The sequence below is a fragment of the Martes martes genome, assembly GCF_963455335.1.
Source record: "Martes martes genome assembly, chromosome: 15".
Lineage (NCBI taxonomy): Eukaryota > Metazoa > Chordata > Mammalia > Carnivora > Mustelidae > Martes > Martes martes.
This window is the reverse complement of record NC_137903.1, coordinates 4,653,976-4,674,109: the sequence shown is the minus strand read 5'-3', so window position 1 is coordinate 4,674,109 and position 20,134 is coordinate 4,653,976. Positions and strand designations below refer to the sequence as shown.

At 56.5% G+C, this 20,134-nt stretch overlaps 1 protein-coding gene across 2 annotated transcripts; it reads left to right on the top strand.

Moving 5' to 3' along the window:
- Window positions 1-621: 621 nt before the first annotated feature.
- CFAP45 (cilia and flagella associated protein 45) lies at window positions 622-18,779 on the top strand (the record flags this gene model as incomplete). 2 transcript variants are annotated; one of them, XM_080825041.1, is made up of 11 exons in its annotated part: window positions 622-753; window positions 3,098-3,234; window positions 4,991-5,135; window positions 5,433-5,603; window positions 6,705-6,883; window positions 8,673-8,802; window positions 11,722-11,868; window positions 14,284-14,397; window positions 15,021-15,214; window positions 18,139-18,363; window positions 18,701-18,779. In XM_080825041.1, exons 2-11 carry the CDS (start codon window positions 3,218-3,220, stop codon window positions 18,777-18,779), a joined length of 1,401 nt encoding a protein of 466 aa, XP_080681167.1. In that variant the 5' UTR covers window positions 622-753; window positions 3,098-3,217. The 2 variants fall into 2 exon arrangements, with proteins under 2 accessions (XP_080681167.1, XP_080681168.1); XM_080825042.1 differs by having other exon boundaries at window positions 634-753; window positions 3,104-3,234.
- Window positions 18,780-20,134: the final 1,355 nt, after the last annotated feature.

Sequence of the window (20,134 nt, the reverse complement as noted above, 5' to 3'; positions counted from 1 at the left end):
GGCGGGAGATGCCCGCAGTCCTTGCCGAAGTCACCTGCTGGAGACAGACTCCTCTCAGGGCTGAGCTGGGCTGTGGGAGTGGAGGTTGTCCTAGTGCTGTTAGGTGCAGACAACAGAGCCAGAACTCTGGTTCAAGTTCGAAGGCACACAGGGAGGGGGTTTTGGAGAGCTTGGTGGCTGGGAAACTGTGCTTGGAAAAGGGGGACAAAGGGAAGCCCTGCAGCTGGAACTGGGGCCAAAATCACAACCCAGACCTGGTCTGGCAAGGCCCCGGGATGTGCTGTGGCATGCCCAGCGCTGGCAGCTTTGTGGGGTGCTGCCCTGCGTCCTTATCAGCACGGCCCCAGATGCCGGCTTTGGCTGTTGCGCTGCCTCTGCCAGAGCTTCTCTGGGCTCTCCGGGTGCCACCAGCTCCCCTCCATCTCCAGCTCTGGAGATCTGGTTGGTGAAGCCAAGGCCCTGTGCCCAGGCTCCTACATACCAGGGTTGACCCGGTGCTTCCCCTCAGTGGTGTCCCCACATGCCCACCCGCTTCTCCCCAGCACGGGCTGGCAAAGTGTTTACCTTGCCCAGAGTCCTGCTGGCGTCTCGGTGCGGATGAGCCAACCTTTCCGCCTCTCCCTGCAGCCGCTGAGCACCGCCGGCGTCCTGAGCTCCACTTCCACCGGTTCCGACAGGTCGAGGAACAGGACACGCTATCGGACCAAAGCCGTGAGCTCCGAGGTGGATGAGAGCCTCTTTGGAGGGGTCAAGGTAACCGCCCCCCAGCCCCTCCCGGCAGCTGGCTCCTGGAGGCAGTGGTCCGGACTGGCATTGCTCAGGATGAAGCCAGCCCTGGGCAAGCCGGCCCCTCCCCCGGTTGACTCTGAGAGGGAGACCGGAGCAGTGGGACCCTGGCACCTACTGGGGCCCTTGTGAACAGGGGCACCCGGCTCCCTCCAACCCTGCAGTCTTCACATCTGCCCTGGCTGTTGTGATGTCGGGGTTGGGGGGCTCTGCCGCAGAGAGCAGATCGCTGCCCAGTGAGTGCCCCAGGAGGACGGTGTGCGAGGGCCACCGACGGAGCTTGCAGACCCGGAGCTGCACATGGCCCCGCCACCCGAGAACAGCGTTAGAGAAAACCACAGATCCTCCTCTCCCAGTTGCTCGAGTAGGAGGGCTCATCAGCTCTGGGAAACCCTGAGCAGGTCTTCATGGGCCAGTGTGGTCCCCACTGAAAGGCCGACAGCTTCTTCCGTGCGGAGAAGGAGAGCTGGCTAGAGCATGACTTGGACTGTTCTCGGTGCGTAGGAGGTGTAGCAGGTGAGAAGGAAGAGAGGCAAGGAGGGAGAACGGGACATGGAGAGGGGCAGTGGGACAGAGGGACAGACGGACAGAGCAAAGGACGGAAAAGATGCCAGCAGCTGTGTGAGCACCAGTACGGACACCTCTGCACAGGCAGGTGGCGGGAGGCGAGTGAATGTCTGCTCCTGGCTGTCCTCACAGCCTAAAAGGACTCTCCGGGGGCATCTGGGTGGCTCAGCTGGCTGAGCATGTGACTCCTGGTGTCGGCTCTGGTCTGATTTCAGGGTGTGAGACGGAGCCCCCCCGCCCGCATGTCAGCTCGGTGGTGTGACCCGTGATCGCGGGAGTCGGCTTGGGGAGTCCTTCTCCCTCTGCCCCCCACCCCCCAACCCCTGGGTGCTCTCTTTCTCTCTCTCAAGTAAATAAAAAAATCTTTAAACAAACAAACAAACAAACAGAACTTTCCAGAGAGTTCAAGACGGACACCTTTCTCCCTTTATTTTTTTCTTATTTGTTTGTTTGTTTATTTATTTATTTGGGGGAGAGAGAGAGAGAGAGAGAGATGAGCGGCACACGGAGGGAGAAGCAGGCTCCCCACTGAGTAGGGAGCCCGACGCAGGGCTCGATTCCAGCACCAGAGCCAAAAGCAGGTGCTTAACTGACGGATCCCCTAGGCGCCCGCTGTTCTCCATTTAGAAGACCCCCGTCTGCGTCTGTTTTCTATCGACGGGGAAGGAATCGAAGGAACGTACCCTCCCTTACAGACAGGTTCTGATTTGGGCCCGTGAGGGGACGAAGGTTTTGGAAATGACCGAGTTCTCCAGGTGTCCGTCGTCCAGCGGGCTCGCGGGAGGGGCCGTCAGAGACATGCCCGATTCGGCCATTCGGCCTCTTGCTGGGGGAGTCCGAGGTCTCTCAGCCGGCAGCAGGGGGCAGAAGCGGTCTGTGGCGCCCCCGAGTCGTGCCCTCTTGGAAGCACACGGACAGCAGGTGGCAGCAGCGCTCTGGGGACGGTCTTTGCAAAGGGCGCTCAGGCCCGAAGGCCCCCCCCACCAGGTGGGCCGCCGGCCTCCACGCAGGATCACGGTCACTGCATTCATGACAGACAAAATTCTCTCCTGTGTCCAGAATTTTCCTGAAATAAGTGGTTTCATTTTCTTATTATCTGACTCCTTCACGGTCGGAATGTTTTGAAAAAAACAAAACTAAGCAAAACATGCATTTAATATGTATTCCCGCTAATTCTGACTCCCTGACATGCTCCCCGCATTCTGTTTGGCCATTTCTAACGTCCTCCGTATGATTTTTTTGGGGGTAACCAAAGTAAATTAATCATAAGGAAAGATTAACAATTTCGAATATCATAGATCGGATGAGTCTGTAACAAATTGTATTATCTCAAGCCACAATGTGGTCCCAGAGAGATCATTATTTCTTCTTTCCTAAATCATGGAGGGGGGAGCAACTAGAGACCCCAGATTTTCATCCCTGATGGTTTTAGGTTAGGAGTGGACACAACCTAGCCACTCCCCTCCCCATCCATCCAGGACTATCTGCACGAGACACGGGAAGGCCTTGCCCTCAGATGGGCTGGTCAGTAGGAACGTACACAGCCATAGTCAAGGGCAAAGCCGTGTGCTGCTTCCTCAGTGCCCCGGAGACTCTCGGTGGTCCTGAGGTCTGGGCCCCAGCCAGCCTTCTCTGCCACTGGATGGGCTGGAAGAAAGTGGGGAAGGCTGCCCTTGAGGAAGTTGGGATGGACCCGTAGGATGTGGGCTGACCGGCTTCTAAGCTGTGCTTCCTGACCCCACAGCCTCAGGCCCAGAGCAACAGCCCCATCGTGCTCCTCCGAGATAAGCATGCCATTAGGAAGACTCTCACTGCCCTGGGCTTGGAGAACAAGCCGGAGACCATCCAGCTCATCACCCGGGACATGGTCCGGGAACTCATGTGAGTCTCCAGGACACAGTGCCCTGCCCCCCCCCCGCCCCCATCCCGGCCTGCATTTCTGCTGAGCACCTGCGCAGGGAGAGCGGCCATCTGGTCTCCTCCAGAGAGCCCAGCCCCACTTCTGTCCTATTTACCTCCCCCGCTCGCTTCCTGGCTGTCCTTCCTCGGCATCCGGCCGCTCTCGTTTCTCCGCCTCTTGTATCGGTTCTTGCCTTTGCCTTCGATCCCCGGCTTCTTCCTCTTCCCTGTCTCCTGGCTATGGAGGGACCCATGGGACTGCGAGAGGGGCCGTGCTTGGTGGGTCCTCGCTGAGCCCTCCTTAGTGCTCTTGGTAAAGGGAAACGGTCCAGATGAGTCAACCCCTTCTGGAGGCACCAAGAATCTGGAAGTAAAGGGAAACTGACCAGGTGCTAATCGGCCCCCTGGCTTCTTCCCAGGCTCTGAGGCCAGAAGAGGAAGTTCCCCGGGTCTCTTGGGTTCCTTTGGGATTGGCTCAGCCTGGCTTCCGGACTGGAGCTGCCCCCTTGCTTGGCACCCCTGTGGGTTATCAGCAGTGGGAACTGAGCTGTCGCTGGGCGCGGGTTGGTCGGGGGAGGTGAGCTGCTCTCTCGGAAACCGTCCTCCCAACTCTGGGTTCACCCATGGGGAATCTGAGCTCCCAGGAAGTGCTGTCTGTGTCACAAGCCCAGGGACACGGAGTGCGGTCTGGTCAGCCGTGGTGGCAAATGGCCATTCATGGTCCTCGCCGTCCTGCGGCCCCCTGTGGGGTGAAGGAAGGATTCCTTCTTGGAGTGGTCTAGTCCTGCAAGCGTGAGATCCGTCCTGGTCATTCCAGGTCCCATGCCAAGCCCCGGATCCACTCACTCATTCAGTCTTCCTCCTGGACTGCCCCCCGACACACACACACACACACACACACACACACACACACACGTTTTATGAGATGAGGTTTCACTTCCTGCCTCAGACCGGCTGCGTCTCATTGCTGTGTCCCTGTTAAATGGCCTCACCCAGAAGCAGCTTCGTTCCCGGCCCCTGCTGCTGCCGTGGCCTCCACCTCCAGTGTCTGTCGTTTGTTTGTAATCATTATAATTAGCTATTGGTTTGTTGAGTGTCCTGGGCGGCTCGGAGGAGAGGTCCCCAGACATGCCTCTGACTGTTGTTGATCAGAGATTTTAATTAATATTTAGGGTTCAAAGCTTCTCTCTGGGCCGGCCGGACAAGCATGCTTGGGTTTCTCCTAGCCTCCGTTTCAAACTGGGCTGGCGTCCCCCTGCCCTTTTTATGTCATCCTTGAGGAATAAGCTATTTTTAAAGTCCAGTTCACCAGCGCAGTTTTGAGGTCTCCCCCTGGGCTTGGCGTGGCGCCGGGGGGCTGTGCGGCCACTGCGGCCAGTAGAGGCTGCGTCCTGGGGGAGCACACGGGCCATGCCTGGGGGTGGGGGACACAGCCCAGTCCATGAGGGCAGAGCGTGGTGGCCTCCGAGGAGGTCGGCTCTCGGCCTGGCTGGGGGGACTGGCCCATGTGCACATGGCGGGGAGGTTCTCTGATGGGTGCACAGAGAAAGTGACACACGTACCAGGCCTTTTAATGAAAGCCCTTAAAATGTCTCTGTTTGGCCCGTCCCTCACCTGGGACCCTTTCTCACCTGGGACACGGGCCGTGATGGGGGAGGGGTGACGGGGGCCGAGCACCAGCAGCACTGTGCTGAGAGCTTCCCCGGGCCTCCCCACTGACTGCCACCCCCCGGGGCAGCGTTCCCGCCAAGGATCCCTCTGGGGAGTCCCTCATCATGAGCCCTGAGGAGTTTGAGCGCATCAAGTCGGCGTCCCACGTCCTGACCAGAGAAGAGCTCGAGGCCAGGGAACAGGCCTTCAAGAAGGAGAAGGAGGCCCTCGTGGTAGCTGCCCTCCCCCAGCCCTGATCTCTGCGGATGGGAGGGGGGAGCTGTGGTCTGGGGGCCCTGGAAGGAGGCGTGAGTGTGTGCCTCGTGGAGACCAGAGACGTGGAAGAGTGGACATCAGGTGTGGGAACAGCTGGGGGCGGGGGTGGGGTGAGGAGGAAGCCAGGCTGGGAGACTTCTGGGTTCTGCTAGCAGGACGGGTGAAGCCACATGGGGGGGCTCCCACTGGGTGGCCCGTGGTAGCTGGGCCAGCGCCCCTGGCAATCCCCCACTGATCCAGACCGTCTCCTGTAGGACGCGGTGACCAAGCGCAAGATGGTCATGAAGCAGAAGGAGATGGTGCGGAGAAGCACCGAGAAGCTCAGTGACCTGGAGGAGGTGGCCCAGGAGAGGGCCCGGAGCCTGCTGCAGAGAGCCAGCGCGCTGCGCATGGAGCAGGAGGAGGAGCTCAAGGACATGAGCAAGGTGGCCGCGTCCTTCCTGCCCTCCTCCGAGGACTGGCGGCCACTCCCTCTCTCTCCTCTTGGGCTCTGACAGCCGGGCTCCAGATGCACTTGGGGCAAGGAAGGGGTGACGGGTGGGGGTGCTGGCGGAGGGCGGCTGTTGCTGCAGTGAGAGGGGGGACTGGCCCTGCCGCGTGCTAGCTGTGTCACCTTCAGCCGGTCACTCACCCGCCCTGGGCCCCGCTTTCTTCCTGGGTCAGACCACTTATCGGGCGATTGGCAGGGAGAACTGAGCTTTGCCAGGTAGGGACCTGCCTTCTGTTTCTCTCCGGCGGGCTCCGTCGTGGCCGCATGTGGGGGCCCCGGGAAACGGGCTTCTCCTCAGGAAGAGGAGAAACTAAGCGAAGCAAAGTCCTTCCCTTAGCTGAGGGCGTGAAGACCAGAGCCTGGGGTGGATACTTTGGTTCTCATTTGCACGTGGCTCACTTCCCAAGCAAATGAACCCCGCTGACTCCCAACCCCGTCATCTACACCTTCTCTCCCAGGCCGATCGGTCCTCGAGCCTCCTCTCATTCTCCGGAGCTCTCACTTGGTCGTTCTCGTGGATGGCTGTCCCCTGACGTGTCATGTCGGGCTCTTCCAGCTTAAAAATCTAGTGGCTTGGCCTCTGCATGAGGATTCTAGTTTCCTTGAGAAGTAGAGCAGGTGTTGGGGTTCATGGGTCCCTAAGGGGGACCTTGAATCTCTGCAGTTTTATGGAAATTTTGTGTGTATGTATACAAGTGAATCTTAAGGAGGACAGAGCCCATTGCTTTCCTCATACTCTCAAAAAGTGGTCCGTGGCCCCCCAAATACGAAGACCCAACACCCCGAAAGGTACTCCCCTGGGTTCTCCTTGCACGGACTAGCACTTTGCAGGAGCCCAGTAAGTGCCAGCACAGGGCACGGGAGCAGAAGAACGCTCTTGCTCTCGCGGGCTTGCGCGTGGCTGCGCATGTGTCTAGTGCACTCCGTAGCACCCTGCTCCCGTTTCCCCCTCCAGCTCCCTCACCCCGCGACGCGTCCCTCCCTATCTTCGTGCCTAGACCCGGTGCCACCGTGTCATTCCACCCCTCGCCCCCAGATCATCCTTAATGCTAAGTGCCACGCCATCCGGGATGCCCAGATCCTGGAGAAGCAGCTGATTCAAAGAGAGCTGGATGCAGAGGAAAGGCGACTGGACCAGATGATGGAGGTGGAAAGGCAGAAATCCATTCAAAGGCAGGAGGAGCTGGACCGGAAGAGGAGGGAGGAGAGAATCCGGTAAAGGGGTGGTTTTGGCATTTCCCTCCTTGTCATTTTCATGCTTCTTTAGGTCCAGGTAGTCTTGTCAAGAGGGAAGAGAAGAGAAATGGTCGTTGCCACCGTCTATTATGATCTCAAAACCTTATGAAGAGATTCATAGAACCGCAGACTTTCTTAAAGCTGATTCCTAAGATCACAACAGGTGCTTCACAACCTGGCCCCAATGCAGCCTCACTCCCCGCCTTTCCCTGCCATCCCCTTTGCACTCTGCTGTCCCCCAGCACACCTGGGGGTTTATGCTGTGGTCTTTCCTTCCGCTTTTAGTACACTCGTCTTTCCTTTTCCTCTGGGAAACACTTTCTCTTCTTTTAGTATGTGGCTTTGTTGTCGCCTCCCCTGGAAAGCGCTCTCCCCCCGGCAGGCAGGCTTGGGGGCTCCCTTCCCTGTGCCCCGCCACACCGTGTTTATACCCCAGCACATGGTTCTTGCCCTGGGACTCTCTGGCCCTCACCGGAGGCCTGCGCGCTCACGGAGGACAGCATTCCTGGCTTGGTTCGTTTCCGTAGCTCCTGGAACTAGCGCACTGTTTGGCCTGTGGCAGGCGCTTAACACACATTAGAGGGATACATTCAGTCCCCTTCCTTTTGCAGAAAAGGACAAGTAAATTTACCCGAGCAGGTAAGTTATTTACCAAAACGACAAGTAGATTTACCAGAACAGGTGAATTACAGAATCACAGGGCCCCGGGTCTAGAACGTCAAGCATACAATGCGAGCGTTACCTTGAACCACCCTGACCAGCTCTGCTCTCTCCCGCTCTGATTCCGGGCTCTTGAACCATTCATCTCTGTACCTCCAGTAGGTACCTGCTCGACTGTGGCAGGCTCCCTATAAATGTGGATTTAATGGCTAAGTGGCTCTTCATCTTCTGCATAAACAGCTCCAATTAAAGAAAAATCTCTGCCTCATTAGGCCGCTGTAATGATCTGAGCTGGTCCTTACACTGAGCCCCAGCCTGCTGCCATGTAACTCTTTTACTCATTCCTCCTGCGTATTTCATCTGGAGTCATGAAGCCGTTCAAGTGCTCCACCCGCACGGGCGTCCCATTGTCCTTCCTCTTGGTTCTTACCCTAACCTGTGTCTTCTGTCTTTCTCCCAGCCTTTACTCATACATCATGGGGTCCGGATGCTTCTAAGTTTAGTGTCATCCAGCAACACCTAGGGAGTCACTGGCAACAGCACTGATTGTAGACTCGGGGCTCTCTGCTTTTTACTGTTGAGCAAGGGCCTCGCCGAGTGGGGAGGCTTGTTCAGACCCAGCCCTGTCCGCCCGCGGTGGGAGAACCGTGGCATGTGATAGCGAACGAAGGGGGTGTGGGAGGCGGGCGGGAGACAGGACCCGCTGGGTGCTAGCAGAAGCCCCGGCGGAAGGAGAGGTCCTGGGCTTTCTAAATCTGTGAAGCCGGCAGAGGAAGCTAGCTCCCCACGGTTGCTCCGGGAGGGTTTGGGAGGTGGTAGGATTTCAGAAGCTCTGGACACACTGAAAGGCAGAAGGTATGTTGCTGATGTGGGGTGCCCCCTTGGGCAAACGAACAAAGGAGGGGAGTTGCAAGACGGGCAGCTTGCGAGAGGCGAGGGCAGCCCCTCACGACACTCGACACTTGAGGACTTTGCTCTGGGCTCACGTGTAGGAGGCGCTTGTCCAATTGTCCCTGCGACACCTCCCGTCTTGGTTATTTGGGTGGAGGTTGGAGCAGAGAAATGTGGGCGTGGGTTTCTGAGCCCCCATGGTACCGTTCGCCCCTAGAGGAAGACGGCACATCGTGGAGCAGATGGAGAAGAACCAGGAGGAGCGGTCGCTGCTCGCGGAGCAGCGGGAGCAGGAGAAGGAGCAGATGCTGGGATACATGGAACAGCTCCAGGAGGAGGATCTAAGGGTAACGGGCCGGACAGATAATGCCAGATTCCACCAGCAACAGCGACAAAGCTCTCCGGGATCTGCGGGGGGCAGGGGGTGGACCGATTTGCTGTCAGGCCCCTGCTCACTTTGCAAAACCATCACTGTCAGCTTTTATGGCCGTGTTGAATGTTCATTTGGCTGTGGCGCCATACTGGGGGTCGAGCAGGGACTTGGACGGCTACTGTCCCTGCCTCCCGGGGACTTGGGGTCTGAGACCAATGCATCTACGGGCATGGACACAGAAAGGAAATACACAGCTCTATGCATTGCATCTGTAAACAGGGACGTTTTCTGGTCTTTCCGCAGCTGGTTAGAGATGTGATACATTTTGTAGATGTCTTAGCCCTCTCGGTCTTGGGCTCAGGCTCCCTGCTGTTCCCTCATGTCAAGTACACAGCATCTGAGTGTGGTTCATTGTGTGAAGGACCCACCCCCTCCCCCCAACTAGTCTAGATAAGATTAGCAGCCATATCCCTTGCAAAAGAAATGATGACATCCCTGCTCAGACCAAGTAGACTTGAAGAAACCCTCTTCTGTTTGTCTGCTCCGGTCTGTTGCAATACACAGGGACCCCTCGCACAGTGGGGAGCCAGGCGAGCCTTGGGGTGTTCATTCTTTCTGTCTCCCTCAGTTTTTTACCTTTGAAAATTTTTATACACACAGACACGTTGAAAGAATTCTATCAGACCCGTCCACGCTTCCCCTAGATTTCATGATGAAATGAAGGCGAATCTGCCTCCGTTGTTTGTCTCTTTTCGGGGCATTTATGTATTCTGTTACTGTTAAAGTCTTTGACAGTGAGTTGCAGACATCTTGAGACTTTGCTACTAAATGCTTCAGCCCTCATCTCTGAAGATCAGAGATGTTCTCTTACCAGTCATCACTACTGTGGTCTCGTCCCCTCCTCCAAAAAAGGAATCCAATGGAGTCCAGTATCATTTAATACTTAATTCACATTCAGATCTCCCCAATTGTTCTGAAACTGTATTTTCAGTTTTCTTTTTCCCAGCCAGGACCGGTTCAGGCTCCCTGCCTTGCGTTCACCTGAGCCTCTTCCGTCCGCTTTGACCCAGAAGCGTTCTCTCGTTCCTTCCTTCCTTCATTGTTGGGCGCCCAGGCCAATTGGCGTGAAGGGTTTCCTCCATTCGGATCTGTCAGATTGTTTCCTCATGGTGTCCTTTAACTAGCGGGACGCGTATTCTTCAGTTTCTCTCCTCTTCCCCCACGTTAGTGGACACTGGGGTTGTCATCTCCCAGTGATTCGATGATGGTGTGGGACCAACAGAAACAACGACATGGAAAGCAAATAAATAGGCAAAGAAGTAAGTCGATGCATGACGGTGTATTTGTCCTAGATCAGCATTTGGCAGGTTTCCCAGTTGTGCTGGTCAGTGGGATTCAATACCGCGTGGGCACCAACGGCAGGACCGGCTCTGGTGGGAAGCTGGGAGAAAGGAAAGGAAGAAAGGGAGAAGAGGGAAAGGGAGTCGCGGGCCCGGGTTGGGGGGTGGGGGGAGTGAGCAGTGGGCAGGCGGAGAGTGAGGGGACGCTGGCTGCCGTGAGTCACGCGCCACCGGCCGGGGGAGGCGGCCAGCACCGTGCAGATCTGGTGCAGAAGGCTCTCCAGGAGGCCTGAACGTGGCTGTGAGTCAAGCTTGGGGAGAGCCGGCAGTGTTGTCTCCCGATGAGTCAGGGCAGAAGCTGGCCTGAGGAGGAGCTGGAAGTAGAGGGTGGGGCATAGCCTTTGAGGAGTGGCGGGAGCTGGGAACAGTGTGCGTGGGGAGTCGCTGGGTGGAAGAATTTGAAGGAGAGTTGGAGATTGGTGGGAGGATATCGGTGGACCAGCTGCCAAAGATTCTACATCAGGGCCTGAGAATGTGCTCTTCCGATCATCAGGGGCTTTGAGAGGCTCAGGATCCTTCCTTAGAAGGGATCTTGTCACTCAAGGTCACGCTGGTACCCTGACCTCCATCATTCATTGTCTTCCTCTGTGTCTACTGTTTTTTCCCCTTTGTCTCACATGCCACTCATTTTGGTTCCCCCTTTCCTTGTTTTAGTTTATTATTTGTTGTTTTCCTCTCATCGGTCTATGCATGTTGCCAGGGAAGACAGGGAGTGTGACACGGTCCCCATCCTCTGGCTGGGACAGGATAAACACACAGGAAGGGATGGGGACCGACAAGGCAGCGCCTAACCAAATCCCAGGAGGTGTGGCACCGTCTTAAGTGCAGAGGGGACTTGGAAATGAAGAGAGAACTGGAAGCTGGGGCAGTTCCCGAGAAGATTGGAACTTAAATTTAGAAAGACCAGGTTTCAAAATTCTGGCTCTGGATTTTCTTAGCTGGATGGCCCTCGACAAGTAAATTTGGGGCCGCCTCATCTTCATCTGCATGAGAAAAATAACAGGTTCTACCTTTCAGGGCTTCAGGCTGTATCTGGGTTTTAGAGATAGGCTATGTAAAGTGCCCAGTGAATAGAAAATACTCAACTAGGGCAATACTTCATTATTTCACTCATCACTATTGAACAGAGACCAGAAGCTAGGGTTTGACAAAGAGAGGGACATTGAAGGCAGGAGAAAAGACCAGGAACAATGGGTAGGACTTTGCATGACATGTGGGAGACACTGGGGAGAATTTTAAGAGCCTCCACTTCCCTGAGAGCGTATAGAAATCATCGGAATTGTGTTGCCACCAAGCCAGGTGGGTACAGACTGCGAAGAGGCCCTTTGGCTGCGAGGGGTCGTTGATGACGCTTGAGAGAGCTGCTTTACCAGAGGCTGGTGGCAGCAGCTGGCTTGCAGATGTGCCCCTGCCCTTGTGTTTCTGTCCTTATGGGCCAGTGTCTCTGGGTCTTGTCCCCTTCTACTTGGAGGCTCTCTTCCTTCTGATGCCAGGACATGGAACGGAGGCACCAGCAAAAACTAAAGATGCAAGCTGAAATTAAGCGCATTAATGATGAAAACCAGAAACAGAAGGCAGAGCTACTGGCTCAGGAGAAGCTGGCGGACCAGATGGTGATGGAGTTCACCAAGAAGAAGATGGTAGGTTTCTGATGCCTGGGACTTCTGGCCATGGGGAGTGGCCGGCTGAGATCTAGGGGACTCACGACAGAAAGCCATGTGTCCGTTCTAGAATTCATGTCCTTCGTTCAAGGGCCTGGCTCCTCCTCCTCTTCCTTTTGGCCAGTGGCTCACTAGGCTGGAAGGGACACCCAAATTAGGGCATTATATCCTCGTTAACACCTTTGATTAGAAGTTGAATGAGGGTCAGTTACAGGCCGGGGAGAAGATGAAAACTATTGGGGAAAGTAAAGTTTTGTGGATTCCTCATGGAAAGCATAATTACATCCCCAGTAATCAGAGGTCACCCGCCCTATAAATTTCTTGTGAAAATTCTGCTATTGGGCATCCTGTACTGGGGGCTAGACTTTGAGAGGAGAGCTTCTCCCACCGCTGCTGTGGAAACTCTAGGCACAAATGCAGTGCGGGGCAGAGAGCGACACCACTCACAGGGACCCGGAGATGCTGCTCAGGCCATGTGGACTGACTCGGGGGCGAGGCTGAGTAACGGAGTGACTGGGGGCAGCGAGGAGTGGAGGGCGAGCAAAGCTCCTAAGCCCGGTTTAGACGGAGTGAATATGGGGTTACATAGAAAGAGAAGGATTGAACGTGGCAGGAATGTTATTCAGTTCTTCATGTGTTGGTCCTGCCTCCCCTGCTTGTTTCGAGGCTCCATGGTGACAGAGAGCACGTCATACTTTGCTCCGGTAGGGGTGACAGGCAGGGGGATGGGTGTGCTCGGAAAAGGCGTGTTTGATACGGCCAGATGCTCCGGACGCAAACCTCAGAAAATGAAGCTCAGCAAAGCGTGTGTTTGGGCTTTGGCTTTCCTATGGGATGCTGGGATGTGCAGGCAGCAGAGCAAGAACACAAGACGGGGACAAGGGTGGTTGGTGCCTAAGAATGATCACCCCACTGCCATTCATTGAAGGCGAAGACTGCGCACGGGCTCTGTGCTAAGTGCCTTCCCTGTGGGTCTCGCCGAGCCATTACAACCCCTTGTAAATCCTGTCACTGAGTGATTCAAAATATCCTATATGCTTCCCTGTGTGTCCAGAATGAGCCTGGGCTGAATAATGGTGTGGACTTTGTGCAGAGCTCAGCCACCGTTTCCTGAATGGGTGCAGGTGGTGTGATGAGCCAGTCAAGTGTAGGAGCTGGTGAACAGGTTGGCTGGCTGCAGCAGATTTGATGATGGTCATGGTCAGAGATGAGGTGGTGAGGAGGCAGGTTGCTGAGAGCAGTTGTTGGGGGATACCTTGGACCTTGAGCAGGGCGGGAAACATGGAATGAGGAGGAGTCACCATAGATTTCTGAGAATGGGGCCTGTCTTCAAATGTGGAGAGGACATCGATGGGAGGAGCCACTGGACAGGCCAGCCACTGCCAAAGGGTTGGGCACTTGGGCATGCCCACAGCCCGCCATAAGTACCAAGTATATATCATAAGTCCATCTCTGACCTCACTCACAGTGGTCTCTGTTCTTGTAGCTGGGGCTGCCCCTTTAAAGCCAGGGGCAACCCTAGCTTTTTTTTTTTTTTTTTTTTTTGCTTTTTTTTTTTTTTTTTGTGGAAACCTCCAGAGTTCCATGCCCTGCCGTCTAGGGGGAGGTGAAATAGAGACCAGCTTTGATACACAGCTCACAATCAGGCAACTCTCTGGGCTGCCCTGGAGTCTGGGCAGGTAGAACGATGGCTATGGAACATTCTTTAGGGGAGGATCACATTTCCACTCAGCTCAAGCCATTAGTCTTATGACTACCCAAGAATGGTGGTTGGGAGGCTGGGTTTGGGAAGATTTTAGGGGTATGTCTGTTCTTTCAGAGAAGTGGCAAAGGGAGCTAATTTTGATGGTTCACTCCTTTCATATCTGCTAACCGCAGTGGGACTGCCCAAAGCCTGGTTGGCCATTTGCCCAGGGACTAATGAAATAACTTCCACCTGCTGCACTTTACAAGACGGGCGGGCTGCCACAGTTGTTACTTGTAGAAACGTGACCCAGTGGCCTCGCAACTTAGACATTGTCTGCGATGCAGTGGAAGGGACATGAAGGCTGGGCTTGGGATACCTGTGTTCAAATCCTCTTTGGTAGTTGACTGGCTACGGGATCTTGGGCAGGACCCTTGATCTGTATGAATGTCAATTTCCTCATCTATAAAACCTGTCCCACAAAATGTTGTAGGGGCCCTCTGGGATCAAAAAGGGCAAGCATTTTGTAAACAGTGAAGCTTTTTGCAATGCTAATTGACTTTGTTCATGCATTGCTAGTTATTTTGCCTTACCTTAAAAAGAGTCAGGGAGCGATATGGGATATACTGGACAGACTGTGGCAGGAACTATGTTTCTCTGCAAGGCTGGGGCAAGGGGAGCCGATCTCCAAGACCTTTTCTTCCTGGCAGGCTCGAGAAGCAGAGTTTGAGGCTGAGCAGGAGAGAATACGGAGGGAGAAAGAGAAGGAGATCACCCGTCTGAGGGCCATGCAGGAGAAGGCCCAGGATTACCAGGCAGAGCAGGTACCTTCTTAGTCTCAGCTTCCTCGGGCCTCTGCAACCCCTTAACTATTCCCTTGACAGCCTGCAAAACCGACCTGAAGGACAGAGATGTGGAAGAGGGGGTGCAGGTTACCTAGACTTGAGTCATCTGAGGGCAAAGGGGTGGGCTGCCCCCAGTGCCTGCCGCAGCGAGGACAGGACAGGGTGTTATGTGCTGAAGGTTCAAGAGAAAGCTTTTGGCCGCTATGTAAAGAACTTTCGACCTTAACTCTCACTGGAAAGTGTCACCAGAGGAACTGTGGTGTCTCCATCATTAGCAGTTTTTAAAATGAGAGGTGACTGCAGGATCGCCTGGAGGTGTTGGAGGTATAGGGAAAGAACTGGGATCAGTGGTGGGAGAGGACAAGCCAAGACACCTCAGGGTATCTATCAACCAGAAAGTTCTATAAGAGTCCATGTGCTCTACCTTGCACTCTCCCTGGCTCTGTGCTCTACCTTGTACTCTGCCTTGTTGCCAGGGAAATCCACAGCGCTCCTCAAAGGAGGCTGTGTCAGATCCTGCAGTTGGCGTCTTCCTAAGGTGCCCCGTTGGTACCGAGGTCAGTTTGCACCCTCTCAGGTCTCCTCGCCTTCTCCTTTCCCAGGACGCCCTGCGGGCCAAGCGCAACCAGGAGGTTGCAGACAGGGAGTGGCGCAGAAAGGAAAAGGAAAGTGCACAGAAGAAGATGGAGACGGAGGCCCAACTGCGCAGCAGCCGGCTGGAGCAGGTGGCTTTCAAGGAGCACAGTCTGGCCGTTCAGGTGCAACGGGACCGGGATGAGTTCGAGAGGATTCTTCGGTAGGTGGGGCTGGGCACCTTGGCTTCCTTTCCTCGTATTGTGGCAGGGATGGCCTCTACTGGGCGGAGAGGACCTTCTTGGCATGTCCCCGGATGGATGTGTGTTCATCTTGCCTGGGGTGGTGGAGACATTCCAATGAGATGAACAGCTGAAATGTGCAAAGACGAAAATCGAAAGCCAAGAATTTTCTGATCACAGATTTGGAAAACAGCACCTGGACATGTCTAAGGAATTGGGTATTACCGGTGCGAGTAAAAGTATTTATCTGGTCCCTCTGCCCTCCCCTGCTTCCAAGTCCCCCTGCAAGTTGGGGATGGAGCTGCAGCCGGGAGGTTGAGGAGAGACAGAGAGAAGTTCCAACACCGGGGTTGTGGGTCACTGGAGAAGAGCCTGGTTTGGGGGCTGGGGTCTTTGCCATTCGTTTGATAAATATGTATTAAGCACATGAATTCAAGACTCTGTGCTGAATTGTCTGGGAGATATTGGAGGTGAGCAAAAGGCTGTCGTTGCCCGATCATGTGGGAGGAGGTAGAAGACTCATATTTGGAGAGACCTCACCTATATTTATCCATCTGGTCCGGCTTGCCAGCTCTTCATCCTTTTATTTTTGTTCTCTTTTGGCTCAGTGATAATCCCCACCCATAAGTGGAAGTGAAGTGTTCACATCTGTCACTTTCCCCGCCCCGCGTCCACCCCCAGAGCTGCCAGTAGCCGCAGCTGCTCTGGCGTCTATCAGTCAGACCTGCCACCGCCAGACCCAGCCCCTGGGTGCTCCCCTGGCTCTGTTCTGGCCTATCTGGGAATGACTCCTTTCTTGCTCTGGTTCAAAATCTGTAAGATGGGAAGATTTCAAAGGAAACAAACAAAATTGGAAGGGGGGAGGTATAGATACAAAATTACAAAAATTCTGTTCAGATGAGAGGAGATACGATGGTGCAGCTTGGCTTTCTGGTCTACCTGCTCTCGGTCCTTGGCACTGTCCCAGGTATTTGCATGCCAGACCGGCCCTGGGCCTCCTCAGCGCCCCACCCCGCCCCCGTCCAGGGCCCCCAGCCAGAGGCAGAGCCGACCTGTAGGAATCTCCATCCTTGCCAGAGCCAAGTTCCTGGTCTTTTATTGGACTGTGGGCCCCCAGCCTGTCCCCACTAGCTGCGGCGCCTTATGGCTCTGTAGCTTTCCCGGTCGGTACCGGGCCCTCAAGGGTTGTGCCGTGGTCTCTGGAAGTCTGCTGGAGGAGGCCGCTTCCTTAATGGCCCCAAAGATTCTGCCCCGGGGCTCCAGACTGCCTTTCAGATGTCTGCCATCACCGGCCTCTATGCTCTTGGACATCGTGTTGCCTTTAGCAGGGAGTAACAAATATCAATGAAAAGGAATTAAGGGTCCTACTTTTGTCACTGACCCATTTGTCCCTTCTTCACTTTGTTTGCCCAAAGCATATGCACTAGCCAGTTAGTAAAGTGAGACCAGCCCCTTGGAGACGTTCCGCTTCACCTGATCTTCTAGGTGAGCGTCTAGACCTGGTGTCCCTGGGGCCACGTGACCGCCAGAGCGACTGTCTTCAAGCGCTCCGAGCATCTCTGCCGTGGCCAGCAATCCAGGTTTTCCTATGTCAAAAGCCTGACCTTGTAGACGGCCTCTCTAGGGGCTTCTGGGGAGAGGGATGCCTTTGCCAGGCCGCCCACTGACTAAGCAGCGATGGCCGACCTACCCTACCCGGCGGCTCCTAGAGATGTCCGGGAGCTCCCATAGAGCCCTGAGGCCCGGGCTCCGACCCCACAGATTCCGGCGTAACTGGTCTGGGGTGAGTCCCAGACAGCTGCAGGTTTTGGAAGCTCCCGGGTCCCTGTAAGGCGGCAGGCTCCAAGGTCATGGCCCTAATCCCATGAAGTGACCAGGCTTTTCCCCATTCAGGTTTCTAACTGCCGCCAGCCCAGGGGCTCCCTAGTGTGACACGTGGGCGTCCATCTCCAGCCTGTTTTGCCGCACGTGAGATAATAGAACACCGTTCTCTGTATAGGAAAATACAAGGGCGAGGCCGAGTGGTGGGTCTTCCTGTTATCACGGAGGTGTCTGAGCGGCTGGGGTTTGGAGTCTAAACAGAGAGGAGTGAGGAAGTCGGCAGGTGTCTCCTGGCGGACTGGGGGTCTCTGTGGCAGGTGCCGCGCTGGGAGGTGGTCCTGGGCAGCTGAGCTCAGCGTTTCCCCTGAGATGTGAATACATTTCATTCGGGGTTTTTTTGGAACCTGTCTGGCCCACCTAGGCCGCTTTCTCCAGGGTATCGGGGCGCGTGAACATCCCCTTGTGGGGAGGTTTTCTGAAGAATCCGGAGGGCCGGAGGAGCAGGAGCACTGAGAGGTCCTGGGCCGGCTCCTTCCTCCTTCCAGCAAGCGGGGGAGCTGGTGTTACCCACACCAGCGCTTGTCACTTCTGAGCGTCCCCTTTGCGGTTTTGTTGATGTCGTTGCTATTGTTCGTGGGAAGGGAGGAAGGGAGACTGAGAAGGAACCGTATCTTAGATCCCGCTCGAGAGGAGCTGTGCATTGTTGCAAAAGAGAAGAGCTGGAAACATAGTTTCTGGTGGGTGAGCCCCTGGGTACAGACCAGCTGCCTAATTTGCAGGGCCTGGGGGTTCCCTTGTTCAATAAGTATTAAGAATTTCAAAAGAGTGATGGAAGAGCAGTAAAGCAACGTGAGGACCTTCCAAGCATGGACGAAGAGTCCTGCGCCCACGGCTCCAGGCCTGGCGGAGGAGAGGGGCCGCGTGCCCAGAGGCAGCTTGGAGGCTGAGCCACAGAAGAGGGTGGGAGCGGGCCGGGCTCCGAAGCACGTCCCCCCGAGAAGCCCTTCCGGAAGGCTTCCTCAGTGCCTCTCCTCGCTGGGCCAGCTCAGCCTAGTCCATCCGGCAACCCGTGTCCCTCCTCCAGGGCTCAGAGAGAGCAGATCGAGAAGGAGCGGCTGGAGGAGGAGAAAAAAGCCACGGGGCGCTTGCGGCATGCCGACGAGCTCAGGCGCCAGGTGCGCGAGAACCAGCAGAAGCAGGTGCAGGACCGCATTGCCACCTTCGAGGAGGGCCGGCGCCTCCAAGAGGAGGCCCAGAAGCGGCGTGAGCGCATCGATGACATCAAGAAGAAGAAGATCGAGGAGCTGAGGTGTGCTGTAGCTCCTGCCGCCCACTGCCTCTCCCCGTCTCCCCCTCCACCCCGGGGCAGGGCATGTGGGAGTCAGGGGTCCGGGGGGGCGGTGACAGGTGCTCTGGGAGGGCCCTTTCTCCTGAAGGGAGATGCGGCTGAAGACTCTGGGACCGGGGCTGCCTGGCTTTCTGGGAACTCCAAGGCGGGGGGCTGGAGCCTTGGGGGGAACGTGTTTGGGGGGTGGATTGTGGGAGCAGGGGTCGGGGCAGTCCTCCAGGTTCTGTAAACCACCCCCCCCAGGGCCTGCTTCCTGCGGCCCCTTCACATCTACCCTGTGTCCCCCCCGCCCCCGCAGAGCCACCGGTCTCCCTGAGAAGTATTGCCTTGAAGCGGAGCGCAAAGCGAACATCCTGCCAGCCGCCTCTGTGAACTAGGGGAGCCTCTGTGTCCCCGGGAACGCCCGCAGGGGACAGGCTCTGCCCAGTCTCTGGGCGTCCATAACTGCCACTAACCTAGACATTTTATAGTTACAGATTAAATTTATTCTGCTTGGTTAAGCAACAGCTTTCTTGGGGGGCAGTGGCTGCCGGGGGCTGGGGGTCCTGTGCTGTGAGCCCAGTGGGCCGTGGGAGCGGGGGCCGTGGGTGGTGTGATGCTCTGGGGCAGGGGACGGACGTGTGCTCTCTGCTGGTGGTCCCTCCTAGCCTCACAGGCCCTTTGCCCTGTGTCCCCTGACTTTTTTGGGACCCCGGGGACATTGCCTTTATGTCCACTTTTAGCACAGCCTTGCTCTGGCTCTGTTCCATGCGCGGTTCAGAGGTATTTCGGGGCGGGGGGCTGGGGCTGCTCTCTCAGGGAGGGGCAGGGTCAGGAGGGACAGGGCTTCCGACGCAGATCTCCACGGGGCACCTGTAACTCAGACCACACCTGTGGAGGGGGTGCGTGTGCACCTGGGGCTTACCCTCTGGCTCTGCCCTCCCCGCCAGAGTCCCACAGACACCTGCTGTCCCCTCAGGCACACCCAGGGCCCCACTCCTCACCCAGACCCCACTGCCCCCTCACTCAGGCGGCTGGCCGGGCTCTCCTCGCTCTGCCTCACTCTGACGGGTGGGGCTCCCCACGGCCGTTGTTGCTGTGTTAGCCGCCTCCTGCTTCCCCCAAACCCTCTCAGTCATTCGGTCCCTCCTTCAAATGCTGCTTGGGTGTCTCCTTCGTGGGGCGCGCGCTGGGCCCTCCGTGCGGCAGACCTGGGTCCACCACATGTCTCGTGCCTTTAGAACAGTCTCGGCTCCCTTGGAAGCAGCCCGATTCCCAGGCCCCTTGGGGGCTGAAGAACTGTGGTCCGGATATAGAGCCATTTTTCCGTTTTGTGTGCCTGGGGCATGGGCAAGGGCTTGCCTCCCAGCTCGCAGCCCTCAGGGCCACCCTGCCCCCTCAGCGCTCCGTTCCTCCAGTCCAGAGCCCAGTCTTGCCTCCCTCGACGGGCCCCGCACAGAGGAGGCAGAGAGCAGCAGCTGGGCGCGTCCCGAGTGTTTACAACGCCAGGTTATAGGGGCCTCGGGCAAGAGTCCTCTTTTCATGGGGCCCAGGGAGAGTGGGCAGGCAAGCCGCTCCCTGGGCTTCCTCTTCCTCAGAGAAGCCTCTCCAGGGCCCTCTCCACCTGCCCCGCCCCGACCAGGCTCGCTGCTGGGGAGGGCGGTGCTTACCCTCCTGCTCAGTGCCCCCAAGGACGCCCGTCCTACCTGGGGAAGCGGCTTCCTTCCTCCCAGAGGCTCTGGAAAGATGTGGT